The sequence below is a fragment of the Pristiophorus japonicus genome, chromosome 12 (genome assembly GCF_044704955.1).
Source record: "Pristiophorus japonicus isolate sPriJap1 chromosome 12, sPriJap1.hap1, whole genome shotgun sequence".
NCBI classification, from domain to species: domain Eukaryota; kingdom Metazoa; phylum Chordata; class Chondrichthyes; family Pristiophoridae; genus Pristiophorus; species Pristiophorus japonicus.
In genome coordinates, this window is record NC_091988.1 from 24,483,011 (window position 1) to 24,505,271 (window position 22,261).

Sequence of the window (22,261 nt, forward strand, 5' to 3'; positions counted from 1 at the left end):
CGGCCACGGCAGTGCGCCCCCCGTTTTGTGGCGGCTGCACCGCCATTTCAAACACAGCGCACCAACAGAAAAAGCTGTCGGGGGCACCGGCCTATGGCCGGAAGACCTTCTCAACTGAATTTCACTTCTGGGGTACGACATCGGCAGTGCACGCTTTGATGATGCACTTCGGAGGCTTCGGCAGCAGCAGGGGGGAGCAAGGCGGATATGGTCACCGCCGGAAAAACCCCCGAGGAGAATTTTGCGCGCGGCGGCCAATTGACGAACAATCGGCGGCCATTCGACACTACCCCATGGCCGCAGCTTTCTGGCAGCCAGAGGCCTTATTGGGAGGCTGAATCTTGGCCCCAATATAAACAAACACTGGATACAGAAAAACCAAAGACCTAACCAGGTACATCAGAAGTCATGCAGTCGAGCTCATTACCAATGTATTATTGCAGTGCTACGCAAGACATAATAAAATTATAGAAAAAAGATTATCATTTACATCCATCCGCACCTTGTAATGAACGCCTGGAGTTAATAAATTTCACAAAATCATACTTTACATATATTAAAACAAGTTAAAAAATTGTTTGTAAAAGCAGTAGAAGTCATGTGTAAGAGAAAACATAAACAAGCAAGTTAGTGCATAATGTATTCTGCAATAGGAACAGAAATATGTTAAGGGCTTTCATTAGGTTGTAAGCACTTGATTAGAACATATTTTCCGATTGTATGCTTACTACGGATTCATAACTTCATATTGATAAGTGTACAAGTAATCCCAGTTTCAGATACTGCTGGACAATCTGTCCCACCGTGCTCATTACCTGTGTTCTGCTGCTGGGATTGAAAATCCAGCCATTTGGCAGTTGTAAAACTGTTGCGCCATGACAAGCCCGGCCACCGTGTCTGTGCTTTGGAAATTTACCAGATGGGCTGCACCTCCCAGAGCTGCAGACTGTAAGGAATGTGAAAAAAAACAAATCAAAATAACAGTGTCAATCAATCCAAACCCGCACAGAGAGTCAGGAACACCACTACAGCTTTTCTAAACCTCACCAAACCTGCCCCCAATATCGGGGCAGTAGAATCACAGGCCGGATTTTCCGGCTTCCGTGCATGCGGGATTGGAGGCGGGTGGGGAGCAAAAATCCAAATAAATTAAGAGGGTCGGGAACCCGCCGTCATCCCACCTCCTTGTGCCTTATTACACGGGCGCATTTGCCAGCGCAGCCAAGACCCGAGCAGCAGAGACAGCAGACCTCATTTGGATAATTATTAGGTTGCTGTCAGACCCTTAACCATCCATTTAACCCTACCTTTGGAATTTCACTGCATGACCACGAGAATCTCGCAGCTCGAGAGCTGCGTCTGTGAACCTGAGGCAGAAGATCAGTGGCCATTGATGGAACTCATTATTCACGGCATGGAAAGCACAATAAATACTCCCACCTGACACCTGGTTACTTTCCTAAGGTAGATGTTGTTTCTGAGTGCATTGTCAGCACAGACTTAGGTTTCTAGAGGTTGGAGGTGTTTTCAACAAATTTGGCATCCACTGTCACCTCATTGCCACAACCTATCACACCATTGACAGATCGCTTCTCTCTACTTGACCTGCCATCTATTACATCAGCATAGGTGCCGTTTATATTGTCTCACCTTGGGTCGGACTACGATGTGCCCCAATACCAGCAGCACCAGGCGCACCAGCAGCAGCAACAACAACAACACCATCAACCATCTCCTCAACCACTTGATGCTCCACGGGGCAGAGGGCATCAGCGCAGGGCTGCACCACGCCAGAAGCGATACCCCCAACACAGGGTATACAGGCAGGGGATGAGCTTCCTCAACATGACTGAGCAGCAGTGCCAAAGGAGGCTCAGGCTATCACGCCAGGTTATTGCAGACATTTGCAGATTGCTGGGGCAAGACCTGCAGCCCAGTGGACCAGGTGGACACGCCTTACCAGCGGCTGTCAAAGTCACCAGCACCCTCAACTTCTTCACGTCAGGCTCTTCCCAGGGATCTGCAGCAGATATTTGCAGCATCTCGCAGTCGGCCGCCCACAGATGCATTACACAGGTCACCGATGACCTGTTTGACAAGTCAGCCAATTACATTAACTTTGCCACTGATGAAGCCAGTCTTACTGAGCAGGCGCTCAGCTTTGCCACTCTGGCTGCCTTCCCATAGGTGCAGGGCATCATCAACTGCACACATTGGGCCATTAGGGCTCCCCTACATCACTCAGGATACTTTATCAACCACAAGGGCTTCCACTCCCTCAATGTGCAGATACTCTGCAAACATAGGAAGATTATCGTGCGCCAAATTCTCTGGCAGCTGCCATGATTCTTCCATCCTGCGCCAGTCCACCCTCCCTCAGTTCTTCGCACCTCCAGACAGACTTTCCAGCTGGCTGCTTGGAGACAAGGTCTATCCACTGAAGACGTGTCTCATGAGACCCTTGAGGAGGTCAAGTGCTGTGGCCGAGGAGAGATATAATGAAAGTCCCATGTCCACCAGATGTGTCATAGAGCAGACAATAGGCATGCTGAAAATGCGTTTGTTGCCCTGACAGATCTGGAGGAGCCCTTCAATCTGCACCAGCCAGGGTCTCCAGAATCATCGTGGTCCGCTGCGTGCTGCACAACTTAGCGCAGCAGCGAGGATTAGTGCTGCATGAGGAGCAAGGCACGGCCTCTTCAGAGGAGGAGGAAGAGGAGCATCAGCTGGAAGATGAGGAGGAGGAATAGGAGGAACCTGCGGTCCCAATCCCACCAGCACCTGAGCACATTGCTACCCAGGAGGTCGGGGATGGGCACATCATGGCCAGATACTTAACTTCACACAGTACACCCATATGGCTGCCACATACTGCGCCAGGTTCCCAGCACCACACAGCAACACCATAAAGCATCCTTACAATGACCAAGCTATTCCTTTCACACTGGCCCCCATTGCTGGAGGTAACGTTATGTCTCACCATTCACTCCAACTCACTAAGCCACTTCCAAAGTTGCAGACAAAATTGGCCATGACCGTAAAGTGATGAAGATAATTAGTTTTATCTGTGACATAAGAGTAACGGAAGCTTAACACACCTAAGTGTTTACCCTTGTGCGTCTACTTGTGTGTCATCTTTCTCTGACGCGTGCTTCTATGAAAGGCTATCTCTGTGGCTTCAGCAGAGGTAGAGGCAGCCTGCTCACTTCCCTGCTGCAACTACATAGACACTTTTCGCGAATGTCATCTGGGTTTTGTCACCTGTGATGGCCCTGTCAGTCTGCTCCTTCTACGACTGTGCGGAGACATAGCTTTAAGAGGAGCACCCACTTCCATATCCCCTCTCACCATCATACCTCTCAAGGGACACCCGCACTTCCCTGTTAGCACCTTACTGCACAGCAGTGGGGCCATAAGGACACAAGTCTACGTTGACATCCCTCTTAGACAGGAGGACTATGAGCCTCTGACATCTATTCTCCATAGAGAGCATGTGCTCCTGAGAGTGGTGCATCAGCTGCTCCATGCAGGTGGCCATCCTGTCCATAGAAGAGTCTACAGTCGCCATCGCCTGCGATACGGTGGTGCTCATGTTGGAGATGGACTCCTCCATTTTCTGCACATTTGCAGACATCGCGGTGACAAACCCTGTCAGAGCCTGCTGCACTTTTTCTGCACCTCCAGGATTGTCCTCTTTCTCAATGGCCCCGAGGTTGAGTGTCTGCATGCAGCTGAGCAGAGATGGGAGCATCCTGCATCCTCCAGTGAGGAGTCTCCACTGCTGTCCTTGTCTCCACCATCCCCTCTTGCTCACTTGTGACTTGTTACACACCAGGTGACAACACTATTCTATCTCGAGTGGGACCCACCAAGGTGTGCGTATCTGCACTGGTGCTGGGTGCGCTTATGTCTGGTGACGGTGCACCCTCAGAGGCTGGAGGCTTCTCTGAAGAGTCGTCTTCCTCTTTCTCCTGGACACTGGCGGGTGGGGGGGCTTTTGATGGACCTGAGGGAGAGTAAAGAGATGATTTAGAAATGTCACATCAAGAATGAGTAACGGCGCCATTATGCACATGATGAACATTTACTGGTTACTGATATCACTCACCATATGAGTGATTGCTGTACGCCATGTGGCTGTATGAGAAGTAATTCTGTCACCAGGTTGCTGAGATTTCCCCCTCTCTCCGTCTCCCACTGCCAGCTGCTCTGCAACTCATGAGACCTCCAGGGCAAGCTCCTCTGCTGCAGTTAACGTGCCCAATGATGGAGAGCCACCTCCGGTTCTCTCTCCCTCCCTCTTAGTGTGGACTCTCTTCTCCTGCAAGGAAGGAAAGAGGAGAAGTTTGAGTGTGAGTGATTGAATAAATGTAAGGAATGTGTGAGTTATACCTGTCGAGGGTGACAATGAGGGAGTGAGGTGCCAATGCCAAACGGCCTCCTTGTGTGGTGTTACTTGGTACGGTTATATGAGGATGAGAGTGAGTGTGAGGGGTGGTTGGTGAGATGGGGATGCGATAATGAAGATAGAGAGGGATGGGTGGACATGCAAGCCATCTGGTGTGAGTAATTGTGTGCAGGAGTAGGCAGAGAGCTGGGGATGTGATGGAAGGCAGGATAAAGTACTTACCTGTCCTGATCTATTGAGACCATTGAAGCACTTCCGGCACTGCACCCAAGTCCTCCTCACAGCATCCCTGCTGTTCACCTCCTCTGCTATCTTGGCCAGGCTCGTTTGGTCCCCTGGAGAGGTTTCTTGCACCAATCAGAAGGGAAGAGCACCTCTCAGCGTGCTCTCACTCCCTCCACAAGCATATGGAGGGAGTCATCCGAGAACCTGGGTTCAGCTCTCTGCCTCTGTGCAGTCACGTTTTCAAGGCTGAGCAAGACCCAAACACTTGAAATACAGCGCCTGCACACTCCTAGCTGAACCTTTAAATGCAATGTGGCCAAGGCTCTTTTAAGTATCCCAGCTGGAAATGAGTCATCGATAACATCATCAGATTCGCACCATTTAATAGGGCCGGGTAACATTCAGGGCTGCCTTAATAGGCACCATGAAGGGAAAGTTGCTCTGAGTGTAATGTCTCTGCACCTTGTTACAAACTCACACGAGGCATGTATATATCAGACCCGGTCACTCTGTGACCTTCACTTTATTCCCAGGACCAAAGAGTGCTGACCCTGGGTGGGACCTCCTCTTTTATACCTAGAAACCCAGGTGAGGAGTGTCACGTGCAAGCTCACCCCTTGTGGTCAGGGTGTGCATTTCAAGGATACAGGTACAGTGTGCATGAGTTACAGTTACATAACTATTGTCATTGCAAGATGGTGAAATACATAACATCACCTTGCCCTTTAAGTCTTTTGGTTTCAGAGGTTAAGTCTACCGGGTGGTCGATGCTCTCTCGTGGAGCGCCGCAGTTGTGGCTCTGGTGGCTGAGCCTCAGCACGCATCTCTGTTACTTGAGGTGTTTCCGGCCTGTCTGGGCTGGCCGCAGGGACTGTGCATGCTAAGGGCTGTCTTTGTTGCTCGTATGCTGGCAGTGGTGTGGGTGCTATCTCATCATGCTCGTCTTCCAGTTCCTCCGTGTCTATGCTGAACCTTGTCTTTACTTGGTCCAAGTGTTTGCGGCATATCTGCCCATTGTTTAGTCTGACCACCATGACCCTGTTTCCTTCTTTGCCAATTACAGTGCCCTCAAGCCATTTGGGTCCCAAAGCATGGTTAAGAACAGATACCGGGTCATCTATTTCCATACACCTCCCCCTTGAACCTCGGTTTGGGACTGGCGCTTGCCCTCAACAGTGTCTGCCAGGGCTGGGTGAATGAGGGACAGCCACGTCTCGAGCGTGCGTTTCATGAGGAGTTCCGCTGGCGGGACTCCCGTGAGCGAGTGCGGCCGGGATCTGTCGGCCAGCGGGAGGCGCGATAGGCGGTACTGAAGGGAGGGTCCTTGGATGCGTAGCATGCCCTGCTTTATGACATGGACCGCCCGTTCTGCCTGGCCATTGGAAGCCGGCTTGAACGGCGCTGTCCGGACGTGCTTGATCCCATTGCCCGACATAAACTCCTGGAATTCATGGCTGGTAAAACACGGTCCATTGTCGCTGACCAAAATGTCCGGCAAGCCGTGGGTCGTGAAAACCGTACGCAGACTCTCCACAGTGATGGATGTCGTGCAAGAGTTCGATATGATGCACTCGATCCACTTCGAGTATGCATCGACAACGGTCAGGAACATTTTTCCCATGAACGGGCCCGCATAGTCGACGTGAATACGTGACCATGGCCTGGTGGGCCAGGGCCACGGGCTGAGTGGAGCCTCCCTGGGGGCATTGCCCAGCTGGGCACACGTTGTGCACCTGCGAACCCAGTGTTCCAGGTCTGAGTCAATCCCCGGCCACCATACATGTGACCGGGCAATGGCCGTCATTAACACAATGCCAGGGTGCTCGCTGTGGAGTTCCCTGATGAACGCTTCCCTTCCTTTCTGGGGCATGACTATCCGGCTGCCCCATAGCAGGCAGTTGGCTTGGATGGAGAGTTCATCCATCCGTCTCTGAAAAGGCCTGACTTCCTCAGGGGAACGCCCTGTGTGCGGGCGCCCAATCCCCAGTCAGGACACATTTCTTTATCATGGATAGGAGGGGGTCCCTGTTGGTCCAGATTTTGATCTGTCGGGCTGTGATGGGGGAGCCTGCAATGTCAAAAGCCTCAATGGCCATGAGCATCTTGACGCTCTGCTCCGATGCCCCCTCGGTGGTGGCCAGTGGGAGCCTGCTCAGTGCGTCAGCGCAATTTTCGGTGCCTGGCCGGTGCCGTAAGGTGTAGTCATACGCAGCCCGCTGTATGCGAGCTGACGCGTTCGCGTTGACAGCCTTGCTGTCGGACAACAGGGATGTTAACGGCTTGTGGTCCATCTCTAGCTCGAACTGTCTACCGAAAAGGTACTGGTGCATCTTTTTCACACTGTACACACACGCGAGTGCCTCCTTCTTGACCATGCCATATCCACGCTCTGCCTGGGAGAGCGACCTGGAGGTATAAGCCACCGGTTGGAGTCGGCCGTCATCGTTACCCTGCTGCAACACACACCCAACCCTGTAGGATGACGCATCGCATGTTAAAACCAGTTTTTTTACAGGGGTCATACAAAGTCAACAGTTTGTTGGAACACAACAGGTTCCTCGCCTTATTGAAAGCCCGTTCTTGACAATCCCCCCAAAACCATTCACACCCTTTACGGAGGAGCATGTGTAACGGCTCCAACAATGTGCTTAAGTTCGGCAGAAAGTTCCCAAAATAGTTCAAAAGTCCCAGGAATGATCGCAACTCTGACATGTTGCCAGGCTTGGGCGCCTGGCGAATCGCCTCAGTTTTTGATTCAGTGGGCCGGATCCCGTCTGCGGCAACCCTCCTGCCCAGGAACTCGACCTCTGGGGCCAAAAACACGCACTGAGCCTTTTTCAGCTGCAAGCCTACCCGATCTAATCGGCGTAGCACCTCCTCCAGGTTGCGGAGGTGTTCCTCGGTGTCTCAACCCATTATAAGAATGTCGTCTTGGAATAAGACCGTTCCAGGGATGGACTTGAGCAAGCTTTCCATGTTTCGCTGAAAGATAGCCGCTGCCGGACGAATGCCAAACGGGCACCTATTGTAAACAAATAATCCTTTGTGCGTCGTGATGGTGGTCAGAAGCTTGGATTCTTCAGCCAGTTCCTGAGTCATGTAGGCCGAAGTGAGGTCCAGCTTCGTGAACAGCTTTCCACCTGCCAGCGTGGCAAAGAGGTCCTTCACTCTCGGAAGCGGGTATTGGTCTTGCAGCGACCAGTTGATGGTGGCTTTGTAGTCGCCACAAATCGTAACCGAGCCATCTGCTTTGAGGACAGGAACGATGGGACTTGCCCAGTCGCTGAATTCAACGGCCGAAATTATGCCCTCTCTGAGCAGCCTGTCCAGTTCACTTTCAATTTTCTCACGCATCATGTACGGCACCACTCTGGCTTTGTGGTGCACTGGTCTGGCGTCTGGAGTGATGCGTGTCACTACTTTAGTGCCCTTGAACGTTCCGACACCGGGTTGAAAGAGTGACTCGAATTTTTGCAATACCTGCAAGCATGAACTTCGCTCCACGGATGAAATGGCGTGCACATCCCCCCATTTCCAATTTATCTCAGCTAGCCAACTCCTCCCCAAATCGCGGGGCCATTTCCCGGAACAATCCAGAGTGGCAGCCGGTTCTGTAATCCATTATGCGTTACCACCAAGTTTGCACTGCCCAGCACTGGGATGATCTCTTTGGTGTACGTACGTAGCTGCGACTCAATGCGTTCCAGTTTGGGCCTGCTAGCTCTGTGTGGCCATAGTCTCTCAAATTGTTGGGTGCTCATGAGTGACTGGCTAGCTCTCGTATCCAGCTCCATGTGCACCGGGATGCCATTCAGTAAGACTTTCATCATCATGGGTGGCGTTTTGGTGTATGAGCCGCGGACATCAGCCACATGAACTCTCTGAACTTCAGCATCCATGATTGTTCCCCCAGGTCTCATCCTGCATTGCAGACCCCTCGTCTGGTTCCTCTGTCTCGCAGACTAGCCTTGCTACTGCCTTTTTGCACATCCTGGCCAAGTGTCCACTGACATTACAAATCCTACAGGTATAAAGCTGGAACCTGCAGCTTTTGGCAGTGTGTCTACCCCCACACCTCCAGCATGAGCTGAGATTGCTGTTAACAAAAGGACTATTCCCAGGCATTCCTCTCTGATGGCCCGTTTGGCTGTTTCTAAGCACTCTGATGGAGGGTGTTAATAGTCCCATCACGGGATGCATTGTTCCTCGTGATGGTGTGAATTGCCGATCCCCTTTCCATTGTCCATGTTGCGGGTCCACCCTGGAGCTCGTTGCTGCCTGGGCGGTGTCGAATTGCTCTTGCCTGCCTGCCTGCCTAGGCGATGTTGAATTGCCCTTGCCTGCCTGCCTGGGCGGTGTCGAATTGCCCTTGCCTGCCTGCGAGGTTCTGTATCACTTTTTCAACATTAACTCGCTGGTTCATCGCAACGTTAAAACCAGGGCTGCGTGCGTAAATTAGCTTGGTCTCCTCTTCCCCTGCCATAAAGGTCTGCGCTATCAACGCCGCCCCTTCTAAAGTCAGGTCCTTGGTCTTTATGAGCTTCCTGAAAATGCCGGCATGATTAATGCCCTCGATGAAAAAGTCCCTTAACATCTCCCCCCTGCAGGCATCGGAGAACTTACAGAGACTGGCCAAACGGCGCAGTTCCGCCACGAAGTCCGAGATGTTTTGACCTTCCTGACGCTGGTGAGAGTAGAACCGGTACCAGGACATGTGTACGCTACTTGGTGGCTTGAGATGCTCACTGATCAGCTGGCCGAGTTCTTCGAAGGACTTGTCCGCTGGCTTTTGGGGTGCGAGCAGGTCTTTCATCAGCGCATACGTCTGTGGTCCGCAGCTGGTCAGTAGATGCGCCCTCCACTTGTCAGCCGCTGACTCTTCCAGCCAGTCCTTTGTGACAAAGCTCTGCTGGAGTCTTTCCACAAAGTCGGCCCAGTCCTCACCCACACAGTAGCGTTCCTCTGTGCCACCGGTGGCCATCCTCGTAGTTCGGTGATTCCCGTTTCTTGTCGCCAAATGTAGTGTCTCTGCACCTTGTTACAAACTCAAATGAGGCATTTATATATCAGACACGGTCACTCTGTGACCTTCACTTTATTCCCAGGATCAAGGAGTGCTGACCATGGGTGGGACCTCCCCTTTTAAACCTGGAAACCCAGGTGAGGAGTGTCTCCCGCAAGCTCACCCCTTGTGGTCAGGGTGTGCATTTCAAGGGTACAGGTACAGTGTGCATGAGCTACAGTTACATAACTATTGTCATTGCAAGATGGTGAAATACATGACACTGAGTAGCAGCATTAAAGGAGAGTAACGGGGTCCCGAAGTGCCCACACATGACTTGCCATGATAAAAAAATTCCGGCCATAGAATCTTACAGAACAGGAGTCCATTCGGCCCATCATGCCTGTGCTGGTTTTGGAAAGAGCTGTCCCTCACCCCAGCTTTTCCCCCATAACTCTGCAAATTAGTCCTCTTCAAATACATGTCCAATTGCCTGTTGAGAGTAATTACAGAATCTGATTCCACCATACTTCCACAACCCTGAGTGTGAAGAAATGTCTCCTCATTGCCACACTAGTTCTTTTGCCAATTATTTTAAATCTATGACCTCTGGTTACTGACACACCTACCAGAGGAAATTGGTTCTCCCTACTTGCTCTATCAAAACCCCTCATAATTTTGAATACCTCTATTAAGTCTCCTCTTAATCTTCTCTGCTCCAAGGAGAACAATTCTAGCTTCTCCAATCTCGCCACAGAACTGAATTCCCTCAGTGCTTTGGTTATCAGATTTTATACCTTTACAAATTTTGAATTGGATCAGATACTATACTATTTTGGTAGCAATTGCAACCTAGATATTACTATTGGGCATATTGGCCAACAAATGATTAATGCACTTTTATGGTATCCCTTCCATCAGCAATTATAACACAGACGTCCACCTATTTAATTTCCCGCTGCTAAAATAGCAGAGCTCAGTTAGTATTTAACCTGTTAATATCAACAAACATAATTTCTAGGTTCATATTGGTTAAATTGTCCAGACAAATAATGTGAAAGACAACTGTACAAACAAAACATTCGAATGTTCTGCACTGTGAAATCCTTCCTGGATAACCAGGTCAAAAATACATATATTCCCTAATGTTGAATTTAAAATGTCTAGCTGTTTTAATGTTCTTAATATCTACATTTTTAATTACATCTAATCCCAATTTTATATCTTGGGCTAGATTTTGGGCGTTTTGGATTTCAGGGTGTTAATCGCGGCTGGGCGTTAAGTTTAGTGCCTGAAAATAGTTTGCACTTTCGACTGCAAGTTTCAGTGAAAAAGTTTGTTGGAGGAGCGTTGGTGTTAAGTCAGGCGTTGTACAATGGGCTTTGTGCGCCTGAGCTGAAACTTGTGTCATTAAAGGAAGCGGCCATTTTGCGCATGCGCAGTTGAATTTTTTTTTGTTTCCCGATCACAAATGCTAATGGAGGGCATGGCTGCTTCCTGCGTGCATGGGCATATAAACCATCCCACTTCAGCCACCTGCAGAGATGGAGGAACAGGAGGGAAGGCAGCATGCCAGGTGCTTCACATATGATGTGAGTGAGGCATTGGTGAACGCGGTGGAGAGGAGGTGGTCCTCACTCCATCTTGCTGGGGGAGCCAGACCTTGCCCTTGATCACGTCGTAGACTCGGGCACATCACAGGCATAAGCTCTGCTTCAGCTTGGTCAAGTGATGCAGTCGATGTCTGCCACCATACCCTCTGCGTTCCCCATTGTGCAACGGGGAAGGGACGGTGCCATAAGTAGGCCAGCAAGTTGTGGAGGCACACCATGCTCGGGATGTGCAGGCCCAGCCCCATCAGAGAGTGAGTGACTCCCAGGAAATGGAATGTGCTGTCCTTCCTCAGGATGACAGCATTCCAGCTCCCACCAGGCACCATATACGGCTGACACCCCAGCCACCAGAGAATGCTCCCTCTGATGCTGAGGTGCAGCAGTCCTCAGCCTGGTCTTCCAGGCCAAAAGCTCATCCAAGGCGTCCTCAGAAGCGGTCTGCATTGTCTGGCCCCCCAACACAGCAGCCTTGTTGTGCGCACTGAGGCCTCATTGAGGAGGAGCAGCAAGCGAGGAAGGGCGTTGAAGGGAAACAGCTCCCAAAGTCTGGATAATAGCCGTTAAGGCCTGGTACAAGTTGTTGCTAATGGTTCTATATATAATTTTCAAAACTGTTGCAAGTTCTCTGAAATGTTGAATAGTGTTGCTGCAGGAAGCACTTTACTGTGTTGTTATAGTTTGTTCACTGCAGGAAGCAGTTTTGTATTTTACAGTTTATTCACTGCAGGAAGCAGTCTTTTTTGCCTCTTAGATTAGCCATTGTATAGTTTTGATTTTTGGTGGGGCGGGGGGGCGGGGTGGAGATTGTTATTAATTCATCTGTATAAAGATGTTTGTTTTATCTTTGCCATTAGTGACTTGCGTCTCATTGCAGAATTAAGTGTAGATTAGGCGGCATTGTAGCATACAGTAGCGACTCATCGGTGCAACTCCACCTTCCCCATTCAAGCAAACCGGTCATCGATGATCTGACAACATAAGGCTCTTGCTGCAGCCACAGATCCACACTGTCTCCCTTGTGGTTGTGGTTTAATCACAATAGCTTCCTCGCCAGGCTCCTTTTCCTCCTCCTCCTCCTCCTCCTGAGTTAGTTCTGCAATCCCCACTGGCAATGCCTGGCCCTTCATGATGGCTAAGTTGTACAGTGTGCAGCACATGACAATGAATTTGGAGATCTGTTGAGGGGAGTATTGAAGGCTGCCTCCAGAGCGGTCTAGGCATCCCCCCCAGCACCCCAATTGTCTGTTCGATGATCTTGCAGGTAGCTGCATGGCTCTCATTAATGTGCTGCTTGGCCTCTGTGGTAGGGTTCGGGGGGGGGGGCGGGGTCTTGAGCCATCTCCGGCACTGTCTTTGTCGCTGAAACATTCGAGAGACACTGCTCTCACGCAGGATGAAAGCATCATGTTCGCTTCCTGGATAGCAGGCATTCACTGTGAGGATGCACTGCGTACGTTAAGGGAGCTGTATCCTTTTCCATTTCTGAAAACCTCTGCATTGTGTACTGGTGCTCACAAGGCAGTGTGTGTGCAGTCCATGACACCTTGAACCTTGGGGAAGCCTGCAAACCCGAACCCTAGACCCCTGGCTCACCCTGCTCATTGGGTACTTAATGAAGTCCATTCTGTGTGCGTACAATGCCCTTGTAACCTGGTGAATGCAGCAATGTGCTGAGAGATGCTGCATATGTCCCCTGCTGCTGCCTGGAAGGAGCCGGAGGCATAGAAGGCCAGTGCCACAGTCACCTTCACCTCGACAGGCAGTGCAGTCCTGTTGGCGCTGGTCGGCTGTAGATCTGCATGTAGGAGCTGGTATATCTCTGTCAGCACTTCTTTTCTGAAGCGTAGCATTCAAACGCACTGCACCTCTGAGGTACGAGCGATGTTCCCTGTAAACCCTGGGGGATAAGGCCTCCTCCCCATACATCTGTGACCTCGTGACCCAACAAGAACCCTTCTTCCAGCTTGAAGCCACCTGCCAATAGCAACCAACATGATACGCTGGTGAACTGGTGTTACCCCCACTGAAATCTCTCACTGACCTCGTAAGCAAAGTGTCAGGGCACATAAAAGTGCTGTTTGTAACTCACAGCCTCACACAGCATTCTGCATGCAACCGTAGCAGTCACTAACAACTGCGATATAAGATCCTCTATCCTCCGTTTAAATATCCCACCAGTAGCGCCTGCTGCAACCTAGGACCGCCTGTTTTTTTTCAGGCATTTCCTGGGGGCGGTAGTTAAATGAGGCGTTAAGGCCAAAAGTACCATCCGGGGCGCCAACGCAGCCTTGCATGACAATTGGTGTCATAATCATACTGAAAACGGTTGGCGGGGCGGTAAGTTTTTGCACCAGCGCAAACCAAGAGCCGAATCTTCCAGCCGGGCGCTAAATCCTTAACGCCGGCATCGCACCCAGAAACCACTGGGGCGCTAAACGAGATGCAAAATAGCCAAAAATCCAGCTCTTAAAGAGTGTGTTCCACAAGCACAAGATTTATGAGATTAAGCACAATGACTATCATAATTTGCAGTTCAAGTATTCAATCATTTGTCATATTAGACACAATTACATATAATAAATTGGGGAAGCCATTTTTCTGGTTATGAGTGGAACTCTGAAATTGGAACTCTACAATTCAAGAGGATATTGAGAAATGCCTACAATAAAACTAAAACTTCATTCTGCTCAAATTACAATTTTTATGGAAGCACTCTGATATCCAAATTTGTCACAGAAACACAATAACTATTCCTTTTCATTGTAATTCATTTACCTACATTATTTTGTAAAAAATTGTATTCCGAATGTTAAGTTTTACTTTTACAGCAAATGTATGAAACTGATCAATCCATATTGTGTTATGTGTCAAGTAATAAAAATTTTAGAGTGGAAAGTGGAGGATATTAGAATTAATCGAACATGAACACAAGTGACTTTTGGGTTCAAGTTGCTTCCGGTTTAAGTTCAAAGCCACGAATAAATTTTAGCATGCATGGTACATGATAACTGCAGAAAATCAAACGTTTCCTCCGATGTTGCCAGTTCAGTACAAGAAAAGCACCTAGTCCACAGAAAAAGATAGATTTGCTTCCAAGATGTATTTTAGAAAATATTTTATAATGAAATAGATAAACTATGCAACACTCGCTCAACTTCCTTCATCCTTTCGTGAGGCAGCAGAAAATGTGATCAAGCTAGTCATTTTATTGGAAAAAATGAAGAGGTTTATGTATTTAGCAGACTATTTGACAGATGTTTAATGGGTCCTGAAACCACATTCAGCATTCAGTATGTTGTAATTTTCCATTAAAATAGTTTAATAAAAATCTTTTAAAATTAATATATAGTTTTAATAGGAAGGTTACTAATCTAAAAAAAGGAAGTTCCACCTCAAACATTTACAAAACAAGAACACACAAAATAATTGATATCTTATTGAAGGTGTCAGTAGAATTGCTTTGTAGGAATTACAGGCCCAAGAGAGAGAGACAGATAATCAGCAAAATCATTTCTCAGCAGACTTGGATCATGTTAACTGTTGTATGTTTGAGTGAGATGTAGCAACATCTAGGATTCCAATCATGAGGGCATCATTTAAACAAAAAAGTTACACACAAACACAAAAAGAATCTACAAAGTACAGTATCAACATGCAGTATCACATACATTTCGCCTCACATTTACACGAGAAAGGCAGTTTTCAAATTACAACTCCAGCAACTTTTTACCCCCAAAATAAAACATTTATTCAACAAACCTTTTCCAATGTAAACCACACCATTTATTGTGGCTCCAGCTATGTGGCTTTTGTCCAGTCAAAGCCACCAATTCTAAATGCACTATTAAAATGCTGCCTGACATGCCATTACTAACCTTATGCATCAATGGTAGAGCAGCTTTGGCTTACAGGTGGAGTGCAATTTGTACCTCACCACCTATAAATCAGTCCCATCAGGATATCATCTCTTGAAAAGGCATTTCCTTATAATGGGATAAGCACTGAAGGGTCATCTGAGAGAATTTACATTCAGTACATTAGCTGATGCGACGAATTATTGTATCAAAAATTAAAGTACATTTAAGTTTAGATCTTGAAAAACATGCATTTCTCCTCACATTTACATGAGAAAGACAGTTTTTCTTTATTAAAAGAAACCTTATCGTGATGATTGAACTTCTGCACAAGACTCTGAAAACCCATTCTTACAGAGCCATTTATTTACATCAGGTGATTCTGGCAGGAGTGAGCATCCTGTCAATAATTCACGTTCTTTTTGGTGAATTTGCAAGTTTAAAATAAAAATTTGCACTATATCCCAAGATACCAGCTACCTATTACCTCTTGCTCCATTAGTTTCACCTCTTTCAATATTGCTGTCCTTGAGGCATGGACATTGTTCTCTGCACCGCCAATCTACCAATACCTGCACAGACAATGATTCACAAGCCTCAAGGACGGTAAAATTGAAAATAGCAAGCCCAGTGGAGCAAGCAGTAATATGTAGCTGGCATCGTGGGACAGTACCTTGCAGAAGCATCAAATTTTAGTCATTAGGGAAGAGGAGAGAAACTCCATCAACCCTGAGTCTTGTTCTAATATGATCAGACAGCGATCAGTACTGGCTCAAAAGTGGAACAGCCTTGAGTTTTGAGAGTGGATAATAACAAACACTGCAGGATACATTTGTCTAATTTTGCAAAATGTAAGCATGCACAATATATTTATAAGTTGAAAAACCAATGTATCAGAAAGATGCAGCATTACTATTTTGGGCAGAGAAATAATTTTAATGTATGCACTTTGCATGGATAGCAGTTAATTCTGATACAAGAGGATCTGGCTCTCTACGTTGTGCTGTCCTCTTCGATTCAGAAGGAGGCCATTAGGCCCATCGTGCCTGTGTTGGCTCTTTAAAAGAGCTATCCAATTAGGCCTACTCCCCTGCCCTTTCCCTAAAGCCCTGAAAATGTTTCCACAACTGGAGGCACAAGCTGCATGCCCCAAATTGGTATCCTGATCCAACTCACTGGCTCTGGGCTGGCACAATATCAGGCAGTCTGAGGCCAACCTGGCTGGGAAAAAGATAGTCGGGAGGGGGGAGGGAGAGCCTGGGGCGGCAGTGGCTCACCCTAGTCTTGGGGGAGCGCCTTCACCACACGGACTATAAGAACATAAGAACATAAGAAATAGGAACAGGAATAGGCCATACGGCCCCTCGAGCCTGCTCCACCATTCAGTAAAATCATGGCTGATCTGATCATGGACTCAGCTCCACTTCCCCGCCCGCTCCCCATAACCCCTATTCCCTTAGGGAATAGCTCTTTTATATTGGGCCGGGGCACTCTTATCGGGGCAGGAAGAGCATTCCTGCTCCTCCTCTTCCCACAAAAAAAGGAAACAAAAATTTTGGCCTGTTTAGGGAGCAGCCTGCGGCAGTCAGGGTCCAGTGGGCAGGTTATGAGTGGCGACATAGTGGCCTACCCATTGGTTCATGAAAATCATTTTGGGGTCCTACAATGGGCATAGGACCCAGATTTAAATATTAAAATAAGGCTCCTGTTTCAAGGCCCCCTCGAAAATTGAGTTGGGTGGGCTTCAAACAGCTAATGGGTGGGACTTGCTTTTGAAAATATATCATTTGCCTACTGACTTGTTTTCCAGTGTAAACGAGGCAATATGCATAAGAAAATTACCCCCATTGTTCATAATTGGTTCGGTTACTCAGAGGCCACAAGGATAACTGATCTGGAAAATGAAATGTAGCATTAGCCCAAATTGCACGTGTGAATGTAAATATCCAAGAGAGGATAGTACTGGGGTTCGCCTGTGGGGCTCTCCATGATCAAATGCCTGCTAGCACAGTGTGTGTCTTCTACATGAATGACCAATACGTGTGTTACCAAAGCATTGTGTGTCTGTGGAACCATATTTCATCATAGTTTACTGTCTTTGGGGGAGGAAAGGGTTGGGCCAATCAAAAACACATAGTCGTACATGAAAGTACCCCAGTGACGATTGGTGAGTGCCACTGCTGTCTGTAGAATTCCACAGTTCTCAAAAGAGCAGAAGTAAGAAAAAAATGGAGATGATGATGAGCTTCAGGCACACTGCAATAACTTTATTCTGTGATTCATTAAGTATTGCAATATTTGCCAAACATTTGAATTACACGTAATAGTTGCGTATTCTAATGTATGCGCCTGTGAGTATGCTCACAGGTTTATAGAGCTGTTGAGCTGTGAGTGGCTTAGCCAGTCACGTGATGTACACAAGACTCAATAAAACCCCAGCCAGTTGGGTTCAGGGGATCCACAATGAGGCAGGTGGTTATGAGCCTGGTGGATGAACTGGTAATGTGTAGTGTGATTGTTAAACCCTTTGCTAATAAAACAACTAGTTCTTAATAGCAATGTGTTGCTATAATTCTTAAGCAAAGAACCCATGAAACAAATACATTACACAATGGCGATGAGGATGAGTGTTTCTTCATTGAGAACTTTTTGGTGGAAGTTCTTTTTATGAGAAGGCAAATGCAAGTGGAGCACAGCAAGGAGATATACTGGCAGTGTGATTCCTGAATGAGAGTCTGGTAGTACCATTTTTTTTGTGAGTACTGAACAGTGGTGAACTGACAAAAAGAGCTTGTGCAAAGTAATTGAAAAGCAATTCAAAATTATTGAGAGTGATTAATGGCTATTAAGCTGAGAAGGCAATATGAATTTCTATGTTTCTATGAATGGATAGCAGAGAGAATCCTATTTCTTATGTTCTTATGAATGTGCCAATGAGTTATGTCAGTAATATGATGAGGATAAGGAATCGTTTCGATCCCACAATGAAAGATTGCAAATGTTCTTTACATGATGTCAATGAAGTCCCAGCAGGTATGGAAAATTCACAAATAAGGAATAAAGCAGTGAACAAGAAGATGAAAGCTATTCTGTCAGTCATGATTGGTGCAGAGAATTATGGTATCTTAGTGAATTTGTTAATGCCAAGATAGGGCTCTTCGAGATAAATTTGTACGCTGACTAACGGATGAATGCATCAAATCAAAATTGTTAGGTATGGATGATCTCTCTTTTGAGAAAACTTGCAAGATAGCCACCTCCTTGGAGATGGCAGAGAGAAATATTAAGGAATTTCACCCATTACCGGCAGTAGCAGCAATTCGCAGCTGTAGAAACGCAGAAGAGAGTGAAACCAAGGAGAATGGATGTTATAGGTGTAATGGCAACCATACCACACAACAGTGTTGGTTCAAGTGGCCACATATAAATCTAAGAACAGGCCCATTGATAATCAAAGGCTTCACTGGGTGGAAACCGATCAGAACAGTGTAGGTTTTGGTGAATTAATATGACAACAACAGCGGCTGATTGCTCAATAATGAGTCAGGATGTGTATTACAAGAATTTCAGGGGCATACCACTAAAGGCGAACTCAGCAGAGCTGAAACCATATCCAGGGGAAAAACTGCAGACACGTGGAGGAATGGAGTGTATAGTACAATACCAGGGGCAACAAGCAAGATAACCTATTATTATAACGAAATACATCAATCGGCCAACACTTATGGGCAAAGATTGGTTAAAAGTGCTTTGTTTGGATTGGTACAGCATCTGTAGTACAGAAATGATTAAGTCTCGGCTAGATACTCTGCTGGAGAAATACACTAATATGTTTGAGGAGTCATACAAGGACATTAAGGGATACAATGCACATGTTCGGATTAGGTCGGATGTCAAGCCTATTTTTTGCAGACCAAGGCCGGTACAATATGCATTAAAATTGCAGGTTGAGCGAGCGTGTGATAAGTTGGCAAAAAATTGAGTTTTAGTGAAGACTGATAGGAGTGACTGGGCCACCCCATTAATTGTAGTTCCGAAGCAGACAAAACCGTATGGCTCTGTGGGGATTATAAAATTACCCTGAATCAAGCAGTTGATGATGAATTACAAGACATTTTTGCATGCCATGGCCTGCCCGAAGAAATTGTGTCAGATAATGGGCCACAATTTCAGTCCGTGCAATTTAAGAATTTTGCCAGACACAACGGTATCAAACACACGTTGGTAACACCGTATCATCCTGTTTCGAATGGTGCAGCTGAAAGGTCCGTCAGGATTGTCAAGGAGGCTTTGCGGAAACAAATTCTACAGACTGGATCATCGGTGAGCATGAAGCCCAGGTTAGCGAATTTTCTTTTCAAATACAGAACTACACCTCATTCTACAACAGGGTACACACCTGCTGGATTATTGATGAAGCTTAGGTTGAGGATGCGTTTCAGTTTATTGCAACCAAACTTGTCTGATAAGGTAGAGAAGGCACAATTGGTGCAGAAACATTATCATTCCGGTACTAAAGAGCAGTGCTTTCAGAAGGGTGATCAGGTCAGAGTTCTCAGTCCGTCAATAAGGGCAAGTCCACACAAATGGGACATTGGTACAATTATTCGGGTATATGGCACCAAACAGTAATGAGTGAATATATCAGGAAGGTTCATGTGATCAAGTGTTGCTAGCGAGTGATGCACCTTCGGTACCATGAGTAGATAATTATGAGCCTGACTTAGACGATGATCAGAGTCATTTGGCAGGTCCAAGTATTTCAATGGACTCAATGGTCACAATGTCCATATCCTCACCAACTCAGATACCACTGACTGAAGGCAGTTCTGTGGGTATGGGACAATCTCTCAGAGACTCTGTATCTTCTGGGGGGGAAGGGGGTGGGGGGAATGTGAAGTTGGGGTTCAGTTGAGAAGATCAACGAGGAAATGCAAACCAACTAGATAGGATATTGAAAACTAGGAATATCAAGATCTCAGGAAGAAAGCGAACACTAGGACAGATGTGAGGGTTCCAAGGAAACTCAAGAGGACACAGGAAGATCGAGGTCAGGAATCCTGGGCTACATGTCCTGAAAACAGAAATTCCCGAAGACGGTCTCTGGAGTCAAATACGAATATAGAAAATGGGCATAGCCAGCCAACTGCAAAAAAAATGAAGTCGGAGCAGGAGGAAGCCAAAAGCTTACAACACGATACGATCAAAGACTGAGACAGAGTGCTGCTTTATTTATTGATATCTTACAAGAGATATTTATGTCCAAAGAAAGCCTGTTGCCTATAAAGGTCTTCTCAGGATCATGAGGTGGAAAGCTTGAAGCTTCAATGGGTTAAGTTGCCAGTTTGTGACTGGGTCCATAATTTTAAGAAATGGCATCCGACCTTTAATGGAGTTCATCATGACTTCAGTGAATGCTACATATGTGCGTTTCTCTGCCCCCCACCAGCCCCCTGCCCCCCCCCCCCCCCAACACACAATTTCATAAGTCGTATTGTGGAGTCCTTAGTCATACAGCACAGACTAACTAATGACTTTGGATCATCCTGTATGACATGCTGCAGCTTTGCTTGATCAATGGATAGTGATAGGTGTTGTGGCAGCAATGACCTTTTCCTCAGTGACATGCTAAATGACTTGGCCAGTTTCATTTGCCATACCCACAGGAACTGAAGTTGCTAAAGGACACAGCCACAGTGTTGTACACCAGATAGGTAACAGTTTCTGATTCTCGTGTCAAATTATTGTCAGTTTCACTAATCCTAAATTAAATTGAAATAATTCCCAAGTTGATTAGCACCATATTCACACATCACTAATTCCAATAACAGTTACACTGACATTGGGCTGTGAATAGAGCTAAAACAGCCGGAGTCTGCAATTAATAGTTTGATCTTTCTCACTTTGCTGCTTGATCTAAAGAGTTCAGTGTACAGGTCCGGGTGCCAAGCCTGCAGTGCAGAACTCCAGCTTGGTTGAGAAGAAGGAAACGAGAGAAGTTGGGAACTAGTGATTAGGTGATGCCAACCTTGAGTTTGAAAAGCCTGAAGACTGTAGGAGGAAGGAAAGACTGAGGGGTTTAAGGAGTTCCACATCCTTTGAGGACACCTCTTGGAAATAGCTTTTAACAATGAAGGAGAAGTAAGAATTCCACGAGGTAAGAGGAGTTAAGGCCAAGAATTTTGATCGAGAAAGAAGGAGTGTAGCCATCAAAGGCGAGTGGTAGTATTTGATTAGATTCAGAAGAGACCTGGCAGTAGATTTTCAACTTGTTGCCCGAGGATAAAACTAGCATTGAAGATCAGCTGTCCATTATAGAAACCGCCCTATTTTTATTTCCATTGACTGCCTTCCATAATGACCGGCCAATCCAAAATGCCAATTTTACTCTTGGATGGCCCTGAATAGCTACCTCATGATCTGGGAAGAATTAGAAAATCAAGATTTTCACTGTTCCATTATTAAAGCATTGGAGGAGATCAAGATGCAGTCGGCAAGACATTGGACTGGAGGTTGTGAATGTGGTCAGTGTGAATTATGATAGAAGTTATGAATATAGAATGGAATCATCAGAAAAAGAGCAGATAAGGTTTAATAAAAAGCAGCGCTGGTCATTGATAGGAAGAAAGAATAGCATGGGAGAGAACAGAGGTATGAGGAACTCCATTGTTAATGGAATATTTATCAAAGGAGGAACCGTCAACTTTAGCATGATTTGAGAGGAAAGTAGATGATCTTGAGCATAACTTTGGCGAGAGATCACATGATAAATTGTTTGCAAGGGCACAGTGCAGACCCCATCATGAGCACTGAAGCTAAAGTCAAGTTTTTTTTGCTCCTTCTATGTGCTAGGGTTAGGGAGAGAATTGCAGGGAGAGGGGTGAAAGGAGTGTTGGAAGGTGTTGCACAGAGACACGGAGAGATGAAGAGCTGTGCTCACCCTTGCTGCTCTTGTGAGGTCATTCAACCCATTCCTACATTGAATGCAGGTCATAAGAACATAAGAACATAAGAAATAGGAACAGGAGTAGGCCATACGGCCCCTCGAGCCTGCTCCACCATTTAATACGATCATGGCTGATCTGATCATGGATTCAGCTCCACTTCCCTGCCCACTCCCCAAACCCCTTATCCCCTTATCTTTTAAGAAATTGTCTAT

General features: G+C 46.8%; 1 protein-coding gene across 1 annotated transcript in view; it reads right to left on the reverse strand.

Annotated features, from left to right (window-relative positions):
• The window catches only part of nampt2 (nicotinamide phosphoribosyltransferase 2), a gene marked incomplete at its 5' end in the record, with an annotated part of 95,045 nt that overhangs the window by 54,436 nt on the left and 18,348 nt on the right, over positions 1-22,261 (reverse strand). Inside the window, 1 exon segment of the mRNA XM_070894761.1 lies at positions 816-946. Within this exon segment, the coding sequence (XP_070750862.1) occupies positions 816-946 (131 nt within the window).